Source organism: Staurois parvus, unplaced genomic scaffold (genome assembly GCF_062004578.1).
Source record: "Staurois parvus isolate SC_StPar_1 unplaced genomic scaffold, SC_StPar_1.0 ptg002279l, whole genome shotgun sequence".
Taxonomy (NCBI): Eukaryota; Metazoa; Chordata; class Amphibia; order Anura; family Ranidae; genus Staurois; species Staurois parvus.
In genome coordinates, this window is record NW_028320075.1 from 3,477 (window position 1) to 15,892 (window position 12,416).

The 12,416-nt window shown below is 48.4% G+C and overlaps 1 protein-coding gene across 1 annotated transcript in view; it reads left to right on the forward strand.

Moving 5' to 3' along the window:
* Positions 1 to 5,589: 5,589 nt before the first annotated feature.
* The window catches only part of ITPK1 (inositol-tetrakisphosphate 1-kinase), a 31,709-nt gene continuing 24,882 nt past the window's right edge, over positions 5,590 to 12,416 (forward strand). The window contains exon 1 of the mRNA XM_089665628.1: positions 5,590 to 5,730. Coding sequence (XP_089521754.1) covers positions 5,700 to 5,730 — 31 coding nt within the window. The 5' untranslated portion in view covers positions 5,590 to 5,699. The remainder of the gene's footprint in view (positions 5,731 to 12,416) is intronic.

The following is a 12,416-nucleotide window of genomic DNA, read 5'->3' on the forward strand; positions in this document are numbered from 1 at the left end:
ACTTTTTTTTTAATTAGTAGCAACGTCGGCCATCTGAATGACCAATTTACGATTTTTTAAAAAAAGAAACGGCCGATTTTCCCCACGTCTATGGCCTGCATAAGACTGGGAGGCCATTGAAGTCAATGTGTGTGGAAAGGCAAGTCTGATTCAGTCAATTCTGGATAAATGAAGAACATTCGACCTGGAGAGAAAATAGCCTAATAACATTCATTCTTACCCCCTTCACTTGTATGTTTCCAGGATGTGTAGTTCTGCTTATTACGATCCCAACAATCTCTCCTTGTTCTAAGGAACTCTGAGTATGTTCTGCTTGTTGTAAGACTCTTCAAAACATTCTAAGCACTCTCTGATTGTTCTAGACACTCTAAGCACTCTCTGCTTGTTGTAGACACTCTAAGCACTCTCTGCATGTTCAGGTACACTCTAAGCACTCTCTGCTTGTTGTAGACATTCTAAGCACTCTCTGCTTGTTGTAGACATTCTAAGCACTCTCTGCTTGTTGTAGACACTCTAAGCACTCTCAGCTTGTTGTAGACACTCTAAGCACTCTCTGCTTGTTGTAGATACCCTAAGCACTCTCTGCTTGTTGTAGACAGTCTAAGCACTCTCTGCTTGTTCTAGACACTGTAAGCACTCTCTGCTTGTTGTAGACAGTCTAAGCACTCTCTGCTTGTTCTAGACACTGTAAGCACTCTCTGCTTGTTCTAGACACTGTAAGCACTCTCTGCTTGTTCTAGACACTGTAAGCACTCTCTGCTTGTTCTGAGATGCTCTAAGCACTCTCTGCTTGTTCTAAACACTCTAAGCACTCTCTGCATGTTCAGGAACACTCTAAGCACTCTCTGCTTGTTGTAGACACTCTAAGCACTCTCTGCTTGTTGTAGACACTCTAAGCACTCTCTGCTTGTTCTAGACACTCTAAGCACTCTCTGCTTGTTCTAGACATTCTAAGCACTCTCTGCTTGTTGTAGACATTCTAAGGACTCTCTGCTTGTTGTAGACACTCTAAGCACTCTCTGCTTGTTGTAGACACTCTAAGCACTCTCTGCTTGTTGTAGACACTCTAAGCACTCTCTGATTGTTCTAGACACTCTAAGCACTCTCTGCTTGTTGTAGACACTCTAAGCACTCTCTGCTTGTTGTAGACAATCTAAGCACTCTCTGCTTGTTGTAGACATTATAAGCACTCTCCGCTTGTTGTAGACACTCTAAGCACTCTCTGCTTGTTGTAGACACTCTAAGCACTCTCTGCTTGGTGTAGACACTCTAAGCACTCTCTGTTGTAGACATTCTAAGCACTCTCTGTTCTAAACACTCTAAGCACTCTCTGCTTGTTCTAAGATGCTCTAAGCACTCTCTGCTTGTTCTGAGATGCTCTAAGCACTCTCTGCTTGTTCTGAGATGCTCTAAGCACTCTCTGCTTGTTCTGAGATGCTCTAAGCACTCTCTGCTTGTTGTAGTCACTCTAAGCACTCTCTGCTTGTTGTAGACACTCTAAGCACTCTCTGCTTGTTGTAGACACTCTAAGCACTCTCTGCTTGTTGTAGACACTCTAAGCACTCTCTGCTTGTTGTAGACATTCTAAGTACTCTTTGCTTCTTCTAAGATGCTCTAAGTACTCTCTGTGTGTTCTAATACACTTTAAGCACTCCCTGCATGTTTTAATAAGCTTGAAGCACTATCTGCTTGTTCCAGGATACTACATGCTGTTTCCTTGTTCTAAGACACTCTAAGCACTCTCTGCTTGTTGTAGACACTCTAAGCACTCTCTGTTTGTTCTAGACACTCTAAGCACTCTCTGTATGTTGAAGACACTCTAAGCACTCTCTGTATGTTGAAGACACTCTAAGCACTATCTGCTTGTTCCAGGATACTACATGCTGTTTCCTTGTTCTAAGACACTCTAAGCACTCTCTGCTTGTTCCAGGATACTACATGCTGTTTCCTTGTTCTAAGACACTCTAAGCACTCTCTGCTTGCTACAAGACACTACAAAACCACTCTGCATTTTCAAGTACATTCTAAGTGATGATCTGTTTAGTTATACTCTCAAGCTCTGTCTACTTGTTCTAGGACACTCTAAGCGTGCTCTGCTTGTCCAGGTACACTCTAAGCACTCTCTGCTTGTTCTAATACACTTTATGTGCTCCCAGTGTGCTAATGCATGCCAAGCACTCTCTGGTAATCCTAACACACGCTGGGGACTCATTTGTAAGACACATGAAGTGGGGGGGGGGGGGGGGGCGGATGTAGTGAAGTTTAGGAATAGAATTTCTGTCTCTTGTGAACCTTTTGGTGGTGATTGAAGGGTCTGGGGTTGGGTAGAGTTGGGTTGGGTTGCCACCTTATCCCTTTAAAGCCGAACACATATTATTACACAGGTTCTGTTCCTGATTAAGGTGGTCATTAAAAACACTTAGTTACTTATCTGCATTAAATCCGCCCCAGAACCCGTGTAATTCATATGTGTTTAGTTTTATAGGGATGAGATGGCAACCCTAGTCTGGGGGTCACCCTTGCGAAGTCTTGTTGGATGTCTCTTGTACTTCCCTCCAATGAGTTAATTTCCTTCCACGCTCACACAGATGGTAAACCCGGCTCGTCACATCCCACCCACCGTTCTTATATTAGTCTCCATTCATTGCCATTGGGGATAAAATACAACCCCTTCACTGCCAGCACTGCCGCTCCACCATTCCGGGCCCAAATCACAACACAATTCATTTAGAAGTCCCATTCAGTCTTCCATGGCCGGTTCACATCTCAGACAGTTTATAAACAGCGGAATTTTTCTTCCCTCCCCCATCACCCTCGTTCAGCGGCAAGTTCCATTCCTCGTCATTTGGTATTCTGTTTTCAGGCAGTGAATGAGCTGAAGGCAGGATTTCTGTCTGTCCACCGTAAACCACTCAGGGCTCGTTCACACTTGACTTTTTTTCCCAACTCTTGCCAAATGTCCCTATAGTGTTTGACAAGCGTTGGTCCAGCGTTTGCGGAGCATTTTTAATGCTCCGCAAATGCTCCAAAAATGCCGCATACGCAGTTTAGCGGCGGTTGCTAGGCGTTTGCCAAGCATTGAAAACGCCGAACAAACGACTATAATGAAGTTTGAATGGTGTTAACGCTCTGCAAAAACCTCGCAAACCGCGTCGCAAATGCGGGCCGGGCGTTTGCGGAGCGGCACCAAAGACTTGAATAGGAGGCTGCATCTCCTGACTCGACCAGAGGCGTCCGTTTTGCCGCGACGCTAACGCTCCTGTTTGAACAGCACTATGTGCTGCAATGTGCAGAATTTTCCGAGGCATTTGGAAAGTGGTAAAAACGCTTCCCAAACGCCTGTCTGCCGCCTGCTGACAAGGCTAGTGTGAATGTTGCCTTAGACGCACCATTCCCTCCGCCACCTTGTTTTTTTGCATGCACGAAATCCCGCCAGCGCCCCTGCACATGCATGCCCTTGCTGCGCGACTCTCAGCTTCCATGGACCTGCAACTTTCTGCGCATGCGTGGGTGGTTTGTGGGCCCTAAAGACCAGGCAGAGACTTGAAGCGTATCTGCGCATGTGCAAAATATACAGTTGTGTTCAAAATACTAGCAGTCAGACATCACTGACCGGATCAATCACTGTTTTTGGTAGAAATGATATTCCTACATGGCAAATAATTTCCTAGCAGGTGTAGTAGAGTCATAGAAATCCAACAGACCCGACAGTCATGACATGCATGCTGCTGATTCTGTGTCATTGAATCACTCATTGAAAGGGGCGTGTTCAAAATAATAGCAGTGTGGAGTTCTATTAGTGAGGTCATTCATTCTTTGAAAAACAGGTGGCAATTATTGCCCTTATTTAAGGAAGGAAGGCAGCAAATGTTGTACATGCTGGTTACAGTGCATTTCTCTCTGAAATTCTGAGGAAAATGGGTCGTTCCAGACATTGTTCAGAAGAACAGCGTACCTTGATTAAAAAGTTGATTGGAGGGGAAAACATATAAAGAAGTGCAGAAAATGATCGGCTGCTCAGCTAAATGATGGCAAATGCTTTAAAATGGCAACCAAAACCTGAAAGACGTGGAAGAAAGCGAAAAACTACCATTGGAATGGATAGAAGAATAGCCAAAATGGGGCGGATTCAGCCAACAATCAGCTCCAGGAAGATGAAAGAAGGTGTGACGTTCCCTGTGAGGACTCAGCTAACAATCAGCTCCAGGAAGATGACAGAAGGTGTGACGTTCCCTGTGAGGACTGTTACAATTAGAAGACGCCGATGTGAAGCCAAGCAATCTGCAAGAAGTCCCCGCAAAGTCCCACTGTTGGGAAAAAGACGTGTGCTGAAGAGGTTACAATCTGCCAAAGAGCACATTGACTGGCCTAAAGAGAAATGACGCAACATTTTGTGGGCTGATGAAAGTAAGATTGTTCTTTTTGGGTCTAGTGGGCGGAGACAGTTTGTCAGACGACCCCCAAACACTGAATTCAAGCCACAGTACACAGTGAAGACAGTGAAGCATGGTGGTGCAAGCATCATGATATGGGGGTGTTTCTCATACTACGGTGTTGGGCCTATTTATCGCATACCAGGGATCATGGATCAGTTTGAATACATCAGAATACTTGAAGAGGTCATGCTGCCTTATGCTGAAGAGGAAATGCCCTTTAAATGGGTGTTCCAACAAGACAACGACCCCAAACACACCAGTAAACGTGCAACATCTTGGTTCCAGACCAACAAGATGGACGTTATGGAGTGGCCAGCCCAATCCCCGGATCTTCATCCAATAGAAAACTTGTGGGGTGACATCAAAAATGCCGTTTCTGAGGCCAAACCAAGAAATAGAGAAGAACTGTGGAATGTGGTCCAATCATCCTGGGCTGGAATACCTGATCACAGGGGCCAGAAGTTGGGGGACTCCATGCAACACAGATGTACAGCAGTTCTCAGAAACAGTGCGACTACAACCAAATATTCATGAAGTCATTCAAAGGAAAGCAAAATCTTCAAACATTTCTCAGTTTATATAGTGAATGTTTGACTTTGTAAAGAAGAATACAAACACGGAGATTTTTTGAACCGTCTAATATTCACTTTTCTTAAATTTGTTTAGAGGAACAACACAAATTTGATGTATTTTTCTTCATGTTGTGATTTGGAATAGAATGTGTCGTGTTCCCAATGCATTTGTGTGGATGGAAAGAAAAGCTATTAGAAGGATTTTCAGCTTTATTCACTTTTTTCAACACACTGCGATTATTTTGAACACAACTGTATGTTGGTCTTGCCCTGTATGGTCAGGAGGATATAGGAAGTAAGTTGAGTAATGAAAAATAAAAAAAAATAAATACATTCTATACAGTATATATGTAAGGGGGGGGGGAGGATAAGTCAAAGGAGAGGTAGTCCGATTCCCAGGCGGAGGCCCACCTTAACACCAAGCCGTATAGTATATATCATTGAACTCTCTGTCTGCAGAGATGGCTGAGCTGACATTGAGCGTTGCGCAGGCGGGTGAAGCGTTGCGGTGTGAAGGATCGCCGTGTCGAGGCACGAGGCTTGTTTGCATTACTCAGCAATACAGTTTGTATAGCTGGAGGGCTCACAGAGAAACGCCACAAAGGAAAGAGGCAGAGGAATCCCGCCATGCCGCTTTCTGGGACAGAATTCTGCAGAAGAATAAACAGACAGGTAGCGGCATGCAAGTGTCATGCAGATCTGCAGCTTTGGAGTCCGGTCCGGTATGTGTGCCTGTTAGGGGAGGGGGGTGCACTACTTATTTAACCCATTCATTGCTGCTTCAGATTCTCATGAAATGAAATGTCCAGCCAAAACCTTTACTTTTCATTTCTTTAGGATGGTCGCATGATGCTCAGGGCCCCCTTCTGCTTCTCCGGTGGTTAGTGGGCCTCCATTTATATAGAAAGTGGGGCTGACCCATGGTGGTGATGGCCCCACGGGGGAGGATCCAAGACATCCTGCACTCACATTATGTCTTCAGTCTACTGTTGGACATTGATACTGGGAGATCCTGGGTGCAAAGTGACTGCAGGGCAAAGTAGTGATGGCCCGTCAGCGCTGGGACTGAGATGACCTGCACTCACAGTATATCCTCAGTCTACTCTTGATTATTGAACCTGGAAGACTGAGTATGCATGGTAAGTTCAGGGCATGGTTGTGATGGCCCCTCTGTGGCGGGTCTGAGATGCCCTGCACTCACAGTATATCCTCGATCTACTCTTGATTAGTGAACCTGGAAGACTGCATATGCATGGCAAGTGTAGGCCATGGTAGTGATGGCTCCGCTGGGGCGGGTCTGAGATGTCCTGCACTCACAGTATATCCTCAGTCTACTCTTGATTAATGAACCTGGAAGACTGAGTATGCATGGCAAGTGTAGGGCATAGTAGTGATGGCTACACAGGGGCAGGTCGGAGATGCCCTGCACTCACAGTATATCCTCAGTCTACTCTTGATTATTGAACCTGGAAGACTGAGTATGCATGGCAAATGTAGGCCATGGTAGTCATGGCCCCACTGGGGCGGGTCTGAGATGCCCTGCACTCACAGTATATCCTCAGTCTTCCAGGTTCAATAATCAAGAGTAGACGGAGGATTTACTGTGAGTGCAGGGCATCTCCGACCTGCCCCATGTAGCCATCACTACCATGGCCTGCACTTGCCATGCATACTCAGTCTTCCAGGTTCACTAATCAAGAGTAGACGGAGGATATATTGTGAGTGCAGGGCATCTCCGACCTGCCCCTGTGTAGCCATCACTACCATGGCCTACACTTGCCATGCATACTCAGTCTTCCAGGTTCAATAATCAAGAGTAGACTGAGTATGCATGGCAAGTGTAGGCCATGGTAGTGATGGCTACACAGGGGCAGGTCGGAGATGCCCTGCACTCACAGTATATCTTTAGTCTACTCTTGATTAGTGGACCTGGAAGACTGAGTATGCATGGCAAGTGCAGGCCATGGTAGTGATGGCTACATGGGGCAGGTCGGAGATACCCTGCACTCACAGTAAATCCTCCGTCTACTCTTGATTATTGAACCTAGAAGACTGAGTATGCATAGTAACAGCAGGGCATGGTAGTGATGGCCGCTCGAATGGGCTAAGATGCCCTGCACTCACAGTATATCTTAAGTCTTCTCTTGGTCATTGATCATGGTAGACTGAATGTGCATGGTAAGTGTGGGGCATATTAGTAATGGCTCCAAGACACCCTGCACTCACAGTATGTCCTCACTCTGCTCTTAAACATTGAACCTGGAGGACTTGAGTACACATGGTATGTGAAGGGCATGGTAGTGATGGGCCCTCAGAGGGCCCAAAATGCCCTGCACTCACAGTATGTCCTAAGTCTTCCATTGATCATTGAACGTGGAAGACTAAGTATGCATGGCAACTGTGGGGCACATTAGTGATGGCCCTAATAGTCCCTGCACTCCCAGTATGTCCTCCGTCTACACTTGTTCATTGAACCTTGAAAACCAAGGCTGCATGGTGAGTGCAGAGCACTGTGATGGCCCCTCAGGGGTGGATCCCGTACACCTTGCACTTACAGTATGTCCTCCATCTACACTTGTTCATTGAACCTTGAAAACCAAGGCTGCACGGTGAGTGCAGAGCACTGTGATGGCCCCTCAGGGCTGGATCCTCTACACCTTGCACACACAGTATGTTCTCAGTCTACTCTTGTTCATTGAACCTGGAAAACAAAAGCTGCATGGTGAGTGCAGAGCACTGTGATGGCCCCTCAGGGGTGGATCCCGTACACCTTGCACTTACAGTATGTCCTCCGTCTACACTTGTTCATTGAACCTTGAAAACAAAAGCTGCACGGTGAGTGCAGAGCACTGTGATGGCCCCTCAGGGGTGGATCCCGTACACCTTGCACTAAGAGTATGTCCTCAGTCTACTCTTGTTCATTGAACCTGGAAAACAAAAGCTGCGCGGTGAGTGCAGGGCGCTGTGATGGCCCCTCAGGGGTGGATCCCGTACACCCTGCACACACAGTATGTCCTCAGTCTACTCTTGGCCAGCAAGGGGTAAATCTCTTACTAACAAGTGATTAAAAATTCAGCACTAAACTAAAAATAATTCAGGTGATCCAGCAATAAAATCCAGACTAAACGTTCTGATCTAAGGCAAAGCAAAGCCCTGTGTGTGTGGGACACGTTGAGGGACTGTTGGGGATGACATGGAATCATTTGGTGTATGGCCCCCGTGTAATCGATTTACATTCCAGAAATGGCGCACGTGGTCGGGATGGTTTGCAGCGCTCAGGTATGTCTGTGAAGGAGATCAATGCTGGCTGTGCGTTCTTCAATTCTCTTCTGTTTCTGCAGAAATGTTTAGTTTCTGGTTTTTCCTGCTGAGAACAAGAATCCCGTTCGGTCACAACGCGCTTCACACCGCAAGGAGGCGTGTCCTCAGACAGAAACACCTGAGCTGAAAGGGCCAATCACATCAGTCTCTGCACCAGAGGAGCTAACTCTCTATTGCCCCCTTCCAGTCATGCATTATAATGATAATACTTCTATATAGCTCTGACATATACCGTGGTGCTGTACAGGGAACACTGAGCCAGTCCCATCCACCTCTACTGACCCCAGGCCCTTGGGCAGTGCCCGAGTTTCCAAATGGTCAGTCAGCCCCTGCAGCCAACGTATGGCAGCGCTCTCTTGTAACGCAGCAGGGAGTGTGCACAATTCCCTCAGATTATATTATGAGATCTTAGTCTCTCTGCCCTTACATATTGTAGGACATTTTTATCATCTAGACTGGAGCTGAATTCTCATTTTGCAGATTGTAACCCGACGTAGCCTGATCAGCAGTAGCGTGGTGCGGCCTGATTCTGTCGGCTGCGTTTTTCCTCTCTCTGATCTCCAGGGATGGCTGAAAAGTGAGTGGGTGTAGGAATGGCACTTGTCAGGTTCTGAAGCTTCCAGCAGAATACCAGAGGATTCAAGATCTGAATGGCGGCGGCGAGTCTCACTGCTGGTTGTGTATTGATAAATTGCACTGAACCGACAGTGAAGCAGCAGCTCAAATGAAAACAAAGAAAGTAAAAAGCATGGCTGGATCTAAGGGGGTGCTGGGGGGGTTATGCCCCCCCCCAGATTTTAGCTGTGCCCCCCTCCAAAAGCAAAAGCTATTTTTGTGGGGAGGAGGAGCTCTGCTGCCTATGCCCAGGCTGTGTACAGTGCAGGGATGGGAGAAGCTGCTCTGCTGAGTGCCCTGCCAGCAGTGACCCCTGTCCTCTGCCCTGCCAGCAGTGACCCCTGTCCTCTGCCCTGCCAGCAGTGACCCCTGTCCTCTGCCCTGCCAGCAGTGACCCCTGTCCTCTGCCCTGCCAGCATTGACCCCTGTCCTCTGCCCTGCCAGCAGCAACCCCTGTCCTCTGCCCTACCATTTATGACCTCTGTCCTCTGCCCTGCCAGCAGCAACCCCTGTCCTCTGCCCTACCATTTATGACCTCTGTCCTCTGCCCTGCCAGTTGTGACCTCTGTCCTTTACTCTGCCAGTTGTGACCCCTGTCCTTTGCCCTGCCAGCAGCAACCCCAGTCCTCTGCCCTACCATTTATGACCTCTGTCCTCTGCCCTGCCAGCAGCAACCCCTGTCCTCTGCCCTACCATTTATGACCTCTGTCCTCTGCCCTGCCAGTTGTGACCTCTGTCCTTTACTCTGCCAGTTGTGACCCCTGTCCTTTGCCCTGCCATCAGTGACCCCTGTCCTCTGCCCTGCCATCAGTGACCTCTGCCCTGCCAGCATTGACCCCTGTCCTCTGCCCTGCCAGCAGTGACCCCTGTCCTCTGCCCTGCCAGCAGTGACCCCTGTCCTCTGCCCTGCCAGTAGTGAACCCCTGTCCTCTGCCCTGCCAGCAGTGACCCCCGTCCTCTGCCCTACCATTTATGACCTCTGCCCTGCCAGTTGTGACCCCTCTCCTCTGCCCTGCCAGTTGTGACCCCTCTCCTTTACTCTGCCAGTTGTGACCCCTGTCCTTTACCCTGCCAGTTGTGACCCCTGTCCTTTGCCCTGCCAGTTGACCCCTGTCCTGTGCCCTGCCAGTTGACCCCTGTCCTGTGCCCTGCCAGTTGACCCCTGTCCTCTGCTCTGCAGCAGTGACTCACATCCTCTGCCCTACCATCAGTGACTCCCATCCTCTGCCCTGCCAGTTGTGACCCCTTTCCTCTGCCCTGCCAGTTGTGACCCCTGTCCTCTGCCTTGCCAGCAGTGACCCCTGTCCTCTGCCTTGCCAGCAGTGACCCCTGTCCTCTGCCTTGCCAGCAGTGACCCCTGTCCTCTGCCTTGCCAGTGCTACCCCCCTGAAAGATGCCGCCCTAGGCAAATGCTTTGTTTGCATTGTGGTAAATACAGCCCTGTTCCCCCCCCCCCCCCCCCGGAGAGAAAGTCACTCACCTTCACAACTCTGGACATCCTTGGGAACTAGTAAATATGCCCCTGGTCCCAGCACTACCAACCCATTTCCTCCACTGCACTGATGATGCTTGAAAAGCCTGGAACAGCTCCTTTTGAAATTTAAAGGTTTAACACTTTTTGAAAGATAAATAGTGCATTTTATATACAACTATATGGAACAGAACAAAATGAGGGACAAATGAGGAGTAAAGTGGCACAGAGGGACTTTGTTCCAAATCAGGGACAGTCCCTCGAAATCAGGGACAGTTGGGAGCAATGGATCAGACATTCTGGATGTCCATTGGCTTTCAGGGTATAAAGGAATGATTTGTATGACTCCGCCCACAGTCTTAGAATTAGGAATAATCCCCTAATTTTGGGATATGTATCGGATTAGGACATGTGAGTCTCTTATCACCATGACCTGCTTAGTTATACTGTCTCAAATTGTAAAAAAAAAAAAAAAGCAAAGCAGTGCCATATTTCTCCACTAGGTGGCACCATTGTACAGCACTAGAGATCTCTCATTTTAGTGATTCTGGAACATTAAATTCTGATTAAAAAAAAGGAAAACAATTCTATTTCAATATTCGATGTTCTATACGTCCAACAAAGTCCCTTCTATTGCTGTCAGCTTCCTCCAGATCTACAAATTTCCTTTTTTTTTGCTGCTGTGATCTGACTTCCTGTTAGAGGGTGGCTACGTATGTCCCCCTATATGTAGGAACGTAGCCAGGAGAAGCAGTGGTGACACAAAGAAGCCATCCTTAAACTCCTTTGCCTAGGCAGGGATGATGTCATCAAGCACCAGGATTTACATGCTTGTATCATCTCTGAGCCGGCATCTCAGTCTAGGAAGTAGATGGTGACTCTGGATGATGCCTGAGCAAAGGTGGCGCTGTCCTGAAAAGCAGATGAAGGCATTGTCTCTGTGAGAGGTGATACATACCTAGAAGTATTACATGGATAGATTACTTGGCACCTCAGGCAGGCTAACTCCACTTCAAAGTCAGGTATGAGCCAGCCTCTTGCTGCACCTCTCTATTGGTTAATATGGCTGCCCAGAAAAATACCTCCACACAAGCACTGCAGCATCCTGGAGCTTCCTTGCCAGTCTTCCTTGCTGGTCTTCTTCTGGGTACCAATCTTCTGCTGTTTTGATTGGCTGGGCTGAGATGACCTCACTCCCATGCATGCATTCAGATGAAGTGTACAGAGCCAATCTGAGCAGCTCAGTACCCTGTGATGACCATCTATGATGTGGAGGCTGGAGGCTTTTCAGCAAACTAGGAAGGAAGTGTGCGAGGGTAGAGACTACTGTGGGTGCTAAGGGAGCTTGAGGGGTACTATGGGAGGTTGGGGGACCCTATGAGAGCTGTGAGGCACTGTGGGAGTTTGAGGGTCACTGTGGCCCACTATGGGAGGTTGGGGGGACCCAAAGGAGCTGGGAGGCATTGTGGGAGGTTGGGAGCCCTATTGGAGCTGGAAAGCACTGCGGGCCACTATGGGAGGTTGCGGGGCCTGTAGGAGGTTGAGGGGCACTGTGGATTACTATGGGAGGTTCGGGGGTCCTATGGGAGCTGGGAGGCACTGTGGGGGGTTAAGGGGCACTGTGGGTCACTATGGGAGGTTGGGGGGCCCTATGGGAACTATGAGGTACTGTGGGAGGTTGTGAGGCACTGTGGTCTACTATGGGAGGTTGTGGACCCTATGGTTAGCTGGGAGGTACTGTGGGAGGTTGTGAGGCACTATGGCCCAGTATGGGAGGTTGGGGGGACCTAAAGGAGCTAGGAGGCATTGTGGGAGGTTGGAGGCCCCATGGGAGCTGGGAGGCACTGATGGCCACTATGGGAGATTGGGGGAGCTGTAGGAGGTTGAGGGGTACTGCGGCCTACTATGGGAGGTTTGGGGGCCCTATGGGAGCGGGGAGGCACTGTGCGGAGTTAAGGGGCACTATGTGCCACTATGGGAAGTTGAGGGGTCCTATGGGAG